We start from the raw sequence: 12,405 nt of genomic DNA, 5'->3' as shown, positions 1-12,405 counted from the left end.
CCCTAACCATACTCATACGGACGCGTGGATACAACAACTTGCCACCTTCTTTGTCAGTAAGATTACAGCCATCCAGGCTTCTCTCTCTAGTGCGCAACCGGTTGTGAGCCACCCACCGCCACTTCGTTCGGTGGATGACCATGGCCCTTTCCTTTTTGCATTTCCCCCTATGGATCTTAGTACATCTTTGGAGTTGTTGTCCGGCCTGAAATCCGGCTCTCCTTTAGATCCATGTCCGGCTAAATGCTTGGGAAAAGTGGCTCCCGCCATTAACATCTTGGTGAACCCCCTGTTGAATACATCTCTGTCGACAGGGGAGGTGCCTCTGGCCTGGAAGCGAGCCATGATTTTACCACTGCTCAAAAAACCCACCTTGGATCCCTTGATACATGCCAACTACAGGCCAATCTCCCTTCTCCCTGCTCTGGCAAAAGTGGCCGAGCGGTATGTGCATAGGACAATTTCCAGTTTCATCGAAGGAAACGACCTATTGCACTCTTCGCAGTCCGGCTTCCGAGCTAATTTTAGCACGGAGCTGGCTCTGCTGGAGGTCACTGATGCTATCAGGGAAGTTCTCGACTCGGGGGGAAAGGCCGTGTTAGTCATGCTTGACTTGTCGGCGGCTTTCGACACCGTTCCTCATGATGCCCTCCTTGTAAGACTCTGGGAGTGTGGCCTTCGAGGAACGGTGTGGAACTGGCTAAAATCATTTCTGGCCGACCGCCGGCAAACGATCTGGGCGCCTCCTTTTTCCGCTGATATGGCTCCGCTAGAGGTGGGAGTCCCGCAGGGCTCCATTCTCAGCCCTATGCTGTTTAACATCTTTATGGCCCCTCTGGCGGAAGTCGCGGAATCTTTTGGCGCCCGGATCGTGTCTTACGCTGATGACACCCAACTCCTGTTCACATGTGACAGGGAGGGGTCATTTGATGGCATAAAGATCAGGGATTGCCTTGGTGCGGTGTTTGAGTGGTTCAGAGGTCATGGCTTAAAATGCAACTCTGACAAGTCAGAGTTGCTTTTTTTCGGTTGCGCACCGGAACATGACTGGAAATCCTGGTGGCCTCAGGATATGTTTCCTCCTGACAAGGTTGCTGCGAAGGCGAAGAACTTGGGAGTGATAGTGGACTGTGAGTTATCCTTTGGACCCCATATCTTGTCCATTGTAGGGAAGTGCTTCGGCATCTTACGGATGTTGAGGAAATTTTTCCCTCTACTGTCACTCAATCACAGGAAAACAGTCGTACAGGCATTAATCGGGTCGCGTCTGGACTACGCAAACGCTCTCTTTCTGGGTCTACCAAAATATCTTATGACCCGTTTGCAAGTGGTCCAGAATTCGGCAGCCCGTGCTATTTTTGGACTCCCAAGGCGAGCTGGCGCCACTGCCTTATTGAACACTCTTCATTGGCTACCCATCTCCAAGCGGGTCCTTTTTAAATGCCTGACTGTGGCCTTCAAGGCCCTTAATGGTATTGGCCCCAAATATATTGGGAAACGCGTTTTCCGGTATGTGCCAAGCAGGAATCTCAGATCATCGGGTCTGTCTTTGCTTAAAGTTCCTGTAATTCGTCGTGCACGATTGGGAGGTCGTTCTTTCCGCTATCTGACACCCAAGGCATGGAACGAATTACCAGTGTCCCTGAGATCGGCTCCCTGTCTTCTGACCTTTAGAAAGGATCTGAAGACATGGCTTTTTAAGAAATAGTTTTTCTTTCTTGTTTTCTGCTGTGTGGTTGCTTTCTATGCTGTCTTTCTTTGCCAAAGCGCCGGGATGCTCCTCGGAGTTGCCGTGCGCTATAAAAGAAATAAAGTAACATAACATAACGTAACAGTTGGGGGACTCCCGCTTTGAAGTAAAAAATGGCTTTATATTGGCTACCCTCTGCCTGACATTGCCATTGTTTCAACAGCAGCCAATGGGGGAAACACATTCTTCTGCTTATTGTTATTTTTTTTTATCTCCTTGTTTACTCATCTAAAATGTTGCCAATTAATATGTGTGTGTGCCAGGTGCATTCGAATCCTTTACCTGTTTAGACGTCACGGTTCATGGGTGCTAAAATGAATGAGCCTGATTCAAAAAAGTAATCTGAGACAAAAATCTAACTTTACGACTTTCAGTATTCACAAAAGGCATTTAGGAGTAGAAAAGTTAGGATTCCTAACTTTACTACTCTTAAATGCCTTTTGTTAAGGCGGCGAGTGGGTCATCATTTTTCCAATTGCCAAATGTATTTCCACTTTGGAAGCATTCAATTTGAGATGGCTCCAGGTCACCCACTTATCAATGGCTCTGAGGCAATTATTTTCCAATGTCTTTGGGGCATGGCAGTCAAAGGAGTATTTGTGAATCATCTGCATAGTTATAGCATGTGAGGTGAAATTCATTGATCATAGCCGGAAATGCCTTCATGTAGACGTTGAAAAGCATGGGTGGGATGATAGATCCTCGAGGTACCCCTGCTTTTGTGAAGTACGGTTGGATGACAAAGGGGGAAATGGATGAGATGTGTTCTGTTTTGAAGGTAGGATAATTTCCAGTTGAGCGCCGTCATCTCTCTGCCAGCTTCATTGAGTCTTTATATCAGAGTGCCATGGCCAACCGTGTAAAAAAGGCAGCTGAGAGGTCCAAGAGAAGTAGTGCAGCTACCCGTTCCAGTCTACTGTGTCCTTAAGGTCACATCAAAATGACAATGAAGGAAGAAGATTCTGTGCCTCTTCCTGGACGGAATCCTGTATGGAAGTCAGAAAGTATGGTGCTATCTTCAATTAATTGTGACCGCTGGATGAATGCTACTCTTTCTATCAGTTTGCCCAGGAAAGGTCCATTTGTATTTGGTTTATAGTTGTAGTTGTCGATTTCAAGAGGGTCCAGGGTAGTTTTCTTTAACAGTAGGCATATATATATATGCCTTTTTATGTCTTCCTGAAAGATTTCCATAGTTAAGGAATTATTGATGATTCTTTGTAGTGGTGTAACAGCAGAGGAAGTTAGAAGCATATGTTTGAAGGTTTGTGGTGGACAACGGTCAGAAGGGCTTCTAGCAGGTCTGCTTGCTTTGAGCAGATCCATAAATTCACTTTGTGATATTTGTTTGAATGAATGTAGTGGTTGGATTGGCTTACTCTTGGATGGTTTTTTGGAAAGGGGTTTGTGCTGGTGGTTTCCCTTGGTTTTAATATGAGCTCAATGTGCCTGGTTTAGTTGTGTAATAATTTGCCAGTTTGGCCATGAATTCTGGAGTAATGGGATGAGTCCCTTCTATGCATTTAGGTTTACAAAAATCAGTGAGAATTTTATAAAAATCTTTATTTGCACATTTAGCATTGTGAATTATGTCAGAATAGCACCTTTGTTTAGCATTTTTGATTGCTGACTCGTATAATATGTTACGTTTCTGTAGGTGAAGTTTGTCTTGCTGTTTGTTTTGACCCAGGTGCTTTGCAGTTTTCTAATTTGCTGTTTTATCTCTTTTAGTTCTGCATTTCTCCAAGGTGCCTGTTTTGTTTTGTCCTGTTTTGTTGTTCTGAGTGGTATTAGGATATCAAAAGCTTCAGGTGGCTACTCATATAGTTATTTTTTTTTTACTGAATTTGTGTCTAGATCTGTGTTAACACCTCTTCTTTAAACACCTCTCTAAAGGACTTCTAAATGTATGATATTTTGTAAATGTTAGGGTAGGAGAGGGATTCTCTTTTGCACAAGGGCACTGGTGCACATTTAAAGAAAAAATACTGTATTTGTAAATAAAATGCAGTAAGTCGTTTTCAGCCACTACAAAGCTGTTGTCACAATAGTCTTTTGCTCACAGGCACGTGCAGCTGTTGCAAGAGCAGTGTGGATAGGGCTATATTCCTTATCTACTACATAGCATGATGAAAGTAATGTGACAGGTAATTATTCATTTTAGTGTCTAATGTTGTAACTGAGGCTTAGGGGTACCAGCATGTCAATCTGGTCATGAGTTAAATGAATGAAGGATTCTATGTAGAAAGTGCATGCTGGAAGTCATTATGACATTACATTGTCAGTGCTTCAGGCCCTGCTTGTCTGGTTCATGAAGCAGCTGCTTGTTGATAATGCCTTCACACTCATTTACTAGTTTGGTGACATGAAATCTGCAGTTAGTAAACAGACGTGAATGATGTGACAGGAAGGTGTCTACTGATAATGTGTGACACTAAGTAAAGGTTTGGTTACTCAATGTTTGTTAGCGAGATAGACACCGACTAGTTGTATTGTATTGTATTGTATTGTATTGGGTTCTTATATAGCGCATACTGCCACCCTACGGGTATCCTGGCACTTGTCAAGAGTATTCAGAAAATGATATCAAATCTTGCTCATTTCAATGATGTGGTTATTCATAGACTTTGAAAACTAACAGCCACTGCAGGGCTGTGTTTACTCCTAATCCTCTATTTGCACTTCACTGAACCACAGTGTCACATCATGGCTGTCTCTTGGTGCTCGGATCACAGCTGTGCAAACTCTTAACCCATTATCCTTTTGTGTGCACTTCACTGAACCTTACCGCAGAGTCACAACATGAAAGCCTTTTGGTGTTCATACTACAGCCTCTGTAAACTCATGCAGGGCTGCACTATGTTAGTGTATTTGTTTGCTTGATGAATTAGGGGAGGTTTTGTGGCACTGAATTTGTGTTGATCGTCTGTGGTGAGGCATTCCGCAGAACCAGGAAGCCATTGACGTCATTGAGGTGTCACCAGGGGTCACAGCTGTGACCCCTGTCTTCCCCTTTGTGACTCTGGCACTGCCTTTGATAGCACTGGTCTCAGAGATGATAAAATCGTTGTCAGGAGCATAGGGGCAGCTCTTCCTTAAGGACGTTAGTTGGGGCTCCACTTTCCTTGCCTTCTGTCAATTTTTTATGACCCTAATAGTGAATAATATGGTCTTATTCACTATTAGTGAAGTACCATATGGAGTGCAATTATTCAGAATATGACCCTCCCTGTCAACCAACGTAAGCAAAACAATGTTTACATTTATTTTGTGTGCGTGCTTGCAGGTGAAAGTGTGTTTTTTATGTAAGACACACTGTGTGTATGTAAATAAGTGTAGGCAAGGTCTGTTTGTGTGGGTGAAAGTAAACATGTGTGATGTCGCTTTCACTACCCCTGGCATTTTGTTAAACTGACTTCCATACAGGCAGTTAACCTCTTTTAAATGCCATTTAACTCAACATCCCCTTTGAGGTCGAATCCACTATACACTTTGGGCTATTGGTATCACGGCACAATATAATTCTGCCTCCTTATCATGTACTCAGTAGCATTAGCCAATGGAATTGGGAATTCACAGGTCGGTGTGAGTGTCTCAATGATACGAAATAGATGAGGTGATAAAAGGAAGATTCCTGCTACTATTGGCTATGATAGTCAAGATAATGCTATTATCTTCCTTCAGAGGTCTCATAGTTGTTACTAAAAAAAGTTTTCCCACCCTAAAAGGACAAGTTGTGTTGGCCTCTGTTTATATATATATATATATATTGCAAAACACCATGTCCCTGTACCGAGGTCGGTCTTCTGCGAGATGGACAGCCTCCTCGTCTCACTGTCCTGGGCTTGAAAGAAGAATAGAGTCCAACTGGAGGTGTTAAAAATGGACAGGGAATGGGGCGGGCAGGGCCTTTCTGACTTGGAACTCTATTTTGATACACAGGTACAGCATGCAGCAAAGTGATGCAATGAGGAACCAAACAGGTTTGCTCTAAAATGACCCTGCAGAAGGGGAGAATTCCCTCATTTGTACTAGGCCAATCCAGACCCATGATGGCTTGGTCTAGTGTTATACTGCTGTGCTTCTTAGCTATAAAGAATTAGAGCAAAGATAATTGGTCCCCCAGGCCTAGTATTTCTGGCACCATAATCCCCAGAACTAATGTGCCAAAGGTAATTGCTATTATCAACAAATCTAAGCACTTATCTTTATCTTTCACATTACGGTTTTCAGCACATTTTTTTCACTCAGTCCTAGTAAAAAAACACAATATTTTCACTCCAATTAGCAATGTTGGTCCTCTTTGGAGCAGTGCTTAAGTTGAGCCGGTGGTTTCCGGTGTTCGACACCGGCACTAAACTAAATTGCAACACCGGGACTTATGACAGTCTGCCACATGGTGGCGCTGTATGTCTAATTCAGAGATGAGGACAACAACAGTTCTTTATTTCTCTAATATACAGTAAAAAATTACTAATACCTGGCGCCCAAGCCAATCTTATACATACTTAAGGGGCATGGAATAGTCTAAATTGTCACACTTGTAGAAGTGCGATGGTTATTAGTTGTGTTGGTACTGTAATTATTAGTGCTAGCAGGGGCAATAGGATTCGCAAGCTGTTGTTGCCTCCTGACGAGGGCCCTGCCACTTGTTTTTTTTCTTCTTCATATTAAGCACTGCTTTGGAGATATATCTTATCTAACATGTGTTTCTGGAGAGCTTTTCCTCTGCACAAATCTCTTGAAATGTTGAAGATTCATTCTAAATTCTAATTATTCAACTGGGAACTAGACCTCATCAGTTATTAGTTGAAATATTAATATGTGGTTATTATTTGATGTTATTATTTGATCAAAATATACCCAGTGTATTTTTCTTTCAATCACATTACTGAAAGAAAAATATTAACTTTCCGTTTGTTAGTTAAACCCAAAAAAAGAAAAATAATATATTGGGTGAAACTGGTCATCCTTACCTTTTATCCTTCTGTCCTGCTGTGCTGGATATTTCAATGAGATTTCCAAGATTTTGGCTACATTAAAAATAAAACAGAACACACATGGGTCAGGATTTCTGTACTCTCCTGTAGACAAAGATTTGAAACTGAGAATGATACTGTTAATGTTAGGAGTTCAATATGGAAGAGATGACTCTAAAGGTATGTTTTACATTATTATTTGAACAAAGTCTACCAATCATGGGAAGGATACATGCCAATGCATGTAACCAGATTAACGGCAAGCATGTTTAAATCTTCTCTAATCCACTGTCATACCTTCTATCTTAAAGAAGAAGAATTTGTATACCCTTCGCAGAATCTATATGACCCCGAAGAAAATGAGTACATTTGCAAAAAGCTAATTTTCAAGTTATAAGCGATGTGGTAAGGTGAATGCCAACAATGTTAATATGTCTCTAGCTTGCCTAACGTTCAGGGCCGGACTGGCTACCGGGCGTTATGGAATGCTGCTGAGCTGGGGGCTGATTTCGTTGATGGGGACCTGCTTGTACTGAACGAAATTCGTCTTGCTTTAATTATTTCGAAGTACAGGCAGGTCTCCATGAACTAAATCAGCCCCCAACGCAGTGAAATCAGCCCTAAGCTTGGCAGAATTCGAAAACGCCCAGTAGTCAGTCTGGCCCTGCTAACGTTAGATAATTTGGGGGAGAAGTAAACGGAGGGTGATCGGAATTTTTGGGCCTGACAATCAAGGCAAGTATTTACCTGATTTTGTTTGGAACTAATTTGAAAATGACTGCTTCTCTCTCGCTCTCTCTGTCCTAGGTAACATTTCTTTTTCTATTGATTTTGTTGGCAAAGAGAGAGATATGTAAGAAATGGATGCATACCCCCCTGCGGACAAAGGATGGCTTAAGACATTAGATAAAATTTGCAGGCTGGACTTAGGCCCCCGTTCTACAATAAAAACTCAAGAAATATGGTCACCGTTTTTATCATGGCGAGATACAATGTAAGACCTGTTTTTTTTTTCAATGGGTCATATGAATAAACCAAGAAAGGCTGGAAGGGAATGGCCTAAAGTTACCCCTGAAGAATAATCCAAGCAAAGTCTGTAAGATGGTTGCCACTTCCGCCCTCCTGGTAATCATGTTAAAACCATCTGCTGGTATATGAGGACAAAAACAATATATGGATATATCATACATCTACATCAAAGAAGCCTGCACTTCAAAAAGGAGCTAGGTGCCATTCTCAATCAGCATTGCCATTGCTATTGGTTGAATTATGTAGTATTGGAGAAAGAAATTCCTAGTGTAAATTTACGTGTTCATTACTATACACTTTGATATGGCTGTATAACTACACAAATAAATGCAAGAAAGTAAATTACAATTTAAAAATTGGTTTCCTACCTTTTGTCCTTCTTCCCTGCTGAGCTAGACACATCAATAAGGTTGTCAAGGCTTTGGCTTTATTGGAAATAGAAAACAATGCCGGTAGGTCAGATTGCTTACAAACAACTTTTGACCATCTAACCTATAATTCATACCAGTGAGTGCAGTGAAACTTTTAAACCAATGTGCGCCTGCACTGCTTGTCAGCAATGCAAATGACTCCCAAACACATATGACCTAGAACCGACACATATTTTAATCAACAAACATTTGAACAGGACAGCACAATTTAAAAATAGCAGACGAGTAGCCACATTCACACTAAACCAAGTGATCCAGCAGCTGTATTCCTAACTTCCTTCCCCATAACTTCTTACAGCCCAGATCCTTCTTGGATTCCAATGTGATGAAGCATCTTGATAAAGGTGTGGTGGGATACGGAGTTGAAAGCAGGCAAGAGGTCAAGAAGAATCAAGGTCACCTTTATTACACATTTATGCCCAGAATCCTCTAGCAGGGTGTCTGCTATTTGGACAATCCATGAGAGTACACAAAGTATTCCTAAGGGTTACTGATGTGTCTCAGCGTACAGATAAGATGTGAACTATGTCCTCGTAAATGTAGCTCATAGAGTCCTCTGAACGTTCCATTCACCTGCAACACATGCCTGGCAAGATGGGGGGAAGCAGAAGACTCTTTGAGCACCAGAAGTAGATGAAGAGGACTACAGCACCCTCAAGGCTGAGGAGCCCCCTTGTGGTCCCACCAATAGCCTTGCCACCCTGTCAGAACTTGGTAATGAGAACTGCTGCATGATTCTGATCTGACAGGTGCTTGCCAGGCTGTTGCTGCTGGAGGCAGAGGGAGCAATCCCACCACTTGACAGATGAATGAATTCCTCTCACCCACTTCATAATAATGACTGTAATCAAGTGGATTATTAGTTGAGAAGGATGTGGGGCTTTCACAAGTAATACGTCTGCAACCTTAAATCTAATGGGAACCAAGTGCCCCTTTCTAGCACTTGACTTGCGTGCAGATACCAGGCTGAACCAGATGAGAGCATCATACGCTCAGCCTGCACATGTGTTTGCACGCGTGTGCACACATGTACACATGCAACCAGCCCAGAGCCTCTAACCCGAGCTGTGCAGCAGCAGATCTTTTCTTAAAAGGTAGATGCTGTCGATTAGCGCTCCCACTCCATTATATCACAGCTCGCAGTGAGTGAGACTCAGGTAGTGAGAATCATTTACAGTAGAAATCCATAAATCAGCAAGTCCAAAAGCAAAACATTCAGGCGTATTAAAGGAGTGGTACTTTTTCTCACAGTGAACATCAGGAAGGTAGCAGGGCCTTGGTGGAGGAGGCTGCTGCCTCTCCCTGCCAAGGTTAAAATCCAAGCCCACGTGCCTTTAGTCATTAAACTGAATGTTCTTGTTCACCTTTATCACATCATCTTTTTCCACTCTCTCACTCAAAGGTCTTTTACCTTGTGCTGTAAGAAAGGATCAAGCTGCACTTATTCTGATTGCCTTCAAAGTTGGATAACATTATGCTTTAAACAGCCTCATGGCAATGAGTGTTTGGCAGCAAACAAAGAAATCTGCATTTATATTTCGCTAGTAGTTTTGGATGACAGTAATGCACACTTAGAAAAAATGTACTTTTGCAGTGTGCCTTTTGAATAAATACAAGTTAGTTAAGTATGAAAATGGCCCATCAGCCACATTGAAGGCATGTCATAGAGATGGCTGAGCCCCATTTGAGGAGAGGTGACTATCACTGGATTTTTTTTTACCAGAACAGCCGTGTGCAGCATAGCAAGGAAAGGAAAATCAACCAATGGCCCTAGGAAGCCTTCCTGCCTTCCTGAGTCATTGCTTTTTTGTTTCTCTAAAACAAACTCTTACTTTGAGAGTAGAAAAGTATGCCAACTGAGGCCAAACCAACAGTGTATCAGTTTGGTATCCTTTTTTGTTGCCTTTAGTGCAAGTGCCACACTGGCAGTTGTGCTGAAGGAAGCAAAATCACTGCCAGATGACAGGATTCTCATACTTTGGCAGGTGGTCCTCCACCATGGGAGCAGAGGCCAGGACCTTGTTTGATCTGGAAGGCTGTTGGTCCACCCACCAGGATCTAATTTTTTTTAAAAGGAACGTATGCTTCAGTCCAGCCACTAAACAGAATTGTGGTGGTCGAAGGGGCATTTTGGTATAGACAAATTGTATTGATGTAGAACTATGATCAATCATGAGAATTGTTGGAGGTAATGAGGTGAGGGTATCTTCAGTAGCATAGCAAGGGGGGGAGGGTCCACCCCAGACGGCACAAGTTTTGGGGACCCCCACACTCTTCCATTCCGGGCAGCAAACACGGGGGCCGCCACAGGCATAAGGCCTAGCTATGCCACTGGATATCTGGGAAAATGCAGAAAGATGGTTGAGAAAATGCGCATAGTGAAGGCTTGGTAAAAGAACAGACATGAGAGAAGGATGCAACAGGGTACCATGAAATGGTGCAGAGAACCCACAGATGTACATGCAGAGTGTGGATCAGTACGTCACAGCAAGAATAAGAGATCTGCAAATGAGGCTGGCAAGAACAACATTTACCCATGTGTTTTCACAATAAGTAATCCAGCCTGAGCCTTACAAGCATCCAGAAGTATCATATGCATCCCAAAAACTCAGGAGGTTCTGATTCTCTGAATGAAAATCCTCTTCATTGCTTTTGAATTTATCAACCTTGGGAGGATAAAACACTGAATTCATACAGAGTGATGAATAGTCAGGCTGATAAATGTGTGGAGATACTGGGTGCCTGGAGTTTGTACTGCAGGAGGGCGTTTCTGCATATATTTTCCCATGACACAAGTTAAACCTCATATTGTGGGAATAACTGTGCAATCCCTGTTTAACCAGCCAGAATTTCACATGGAATCCCCAATTCTGTGGGGTTTAATGCTCACATTTACCCACTGTTCTTAGCAGGTAGTTACTGAATGGAAGGGGGCCAATGCGGGGGTGGGAGATGGGGCTGTTGTGGGTGGCATAGGGAAGGGCAGGATGCTCTCTGGCAATGGAGAGTGTTACATGCTACCCTGTGTCATAGTAGAGGGCACCAGAGCCAGGCTGCACTGCAGTCCATTTCCAAGCTGATTTTACTTACCATTTAGATTTTCTGACTGGTAAAATGGGATCCGGAGTTCATGCATTGAGTAGACAGTCATACCTATGGATTCCACCCTGTTCAACTAATAATCATGACACACTACTGGTAATCTAGCCAATTGAGCTCGCTTACCTATTTACAGAAATTCCAGAACACAAATGCATCTTTGCTTTAAAGGAGTACATTGCAAATGTATTGACTCAAGATATTTGTATTCTTTGTTCGTTCAACAGGGCAATGAAATCAAGTTATATTTAGGAAACCTTGAGGTACACTCTATGAAAACATCGCCTAACTGCTTTGACACTTGCCCAATGACATCATAGTTTCTGGTGGGCCCATACAGATCCTCGAAAGATGAAAATATTGAGAGCACCTTTTAGTTCTGTCACTTTCCAAAAAATGGCAGTAGTGATCCTTTAGACTACACAGGTCACAATCCCAAAATACATTTTCCATAAATTGTGCCAACTCCTACAGTTTTGACTGCCCACAAAACTCAAAATAGAATAAAAATGCTGTTTAGTAGGAGGGCAACATTTAATATATACAGATAAAATGTTGCCATCCTGTAAAAATCACCTTTTAATTCTGGCAACAAGGGCGTGATTCTGCATTAGCCCGGTAAGTTATTAAAAGAAACTGCAGGCGTATGTGCCTTATTTAGACTAAATGAACATAATGTGCTAAAATGGTGGGATGTATAAGCTTTGATATCACACAAAGGGGTGCATTTAATAAATACTGCACATTGTAATGTTGTGTCAAAATCAGCAACTGGCATTCCACAAACGATTCAAAATAGAGAAGCCCCTTATTTACAAAGCACCAGCGTCGGATTGGTAACGCGGGCACTCGGGCAATGCCCGAGGGGCCGGTGTCCGAGCTCCAGCTGTGGGCTGCTTGTTTGAGCAGCCTGGGGGCCCAATTTGGGCGGTTTCTGCATTGTTTGATAACACCAGCAGCCCAGTGGGTGCCTGAGTGGCCTTTCTGGAGGTAGATGGGCGTCCATTTACCTCCCTTTTATCAACAGCAGAGGTGTCACTCCCTTTCTCTCGTTGGGCCGGACCAATAATATGCGGGGGCAGGGGGCCTGAGCAAAAGTGGCCTCACTTGTTTTCAG

General features: G+C 42.8%; 1 protein-coding gene across 7 annotated transcripts in view; it reads right to left on the bottom strand.

The window, feature by feature from the left end:
• The window catches only part of SCEL (sciellin), a 490,458-nt gene that overhangs the window by 88,962 nt on the left and 389,091 nt on the right, over positions 1 to 12,405 (bottom strand). For all 7 annotated transcript variants that reach the window (XM_078657473.1, XM_078657474.1, XM_078657476.1 and 4 more), the window contains 2 exons: positions 8,127 to 8,183; positions 6,727 to 6,783 (listed from right to left, as the gene is read on the bottom strand). In XM_078657473.1, the coding sequence (XP_078513599.1) occupies positions 6,727 to 6,783; positions 8,127 to 8,183 (114 nt within the window). The remainder of the gene's footprint in view (positions 1 to 6,726; positions 6,784 to 8,126; positions 8,184 to 12,405) is intronic.

Source organism: Lissotriton helveticus, chromosome 8, assembly GCF_964261635.1.
Source record: "Lissotriton helveticus chromosome 8, aLisHel1.1, whole genome shotgun sequence".
NCBI classification, from domain to species: domain Eukaryota; kingdom Metazoa; phylum Chordata; class Amphibia; order Caudata; family Salamandridae; genus Lissotriton; species Lissotriton helveticus.
The sequence above is the reverse complement of the archived record's forward strand: the minus strand, read 5'-3'. Positions and strand labels throughout refer to the sequence as shown.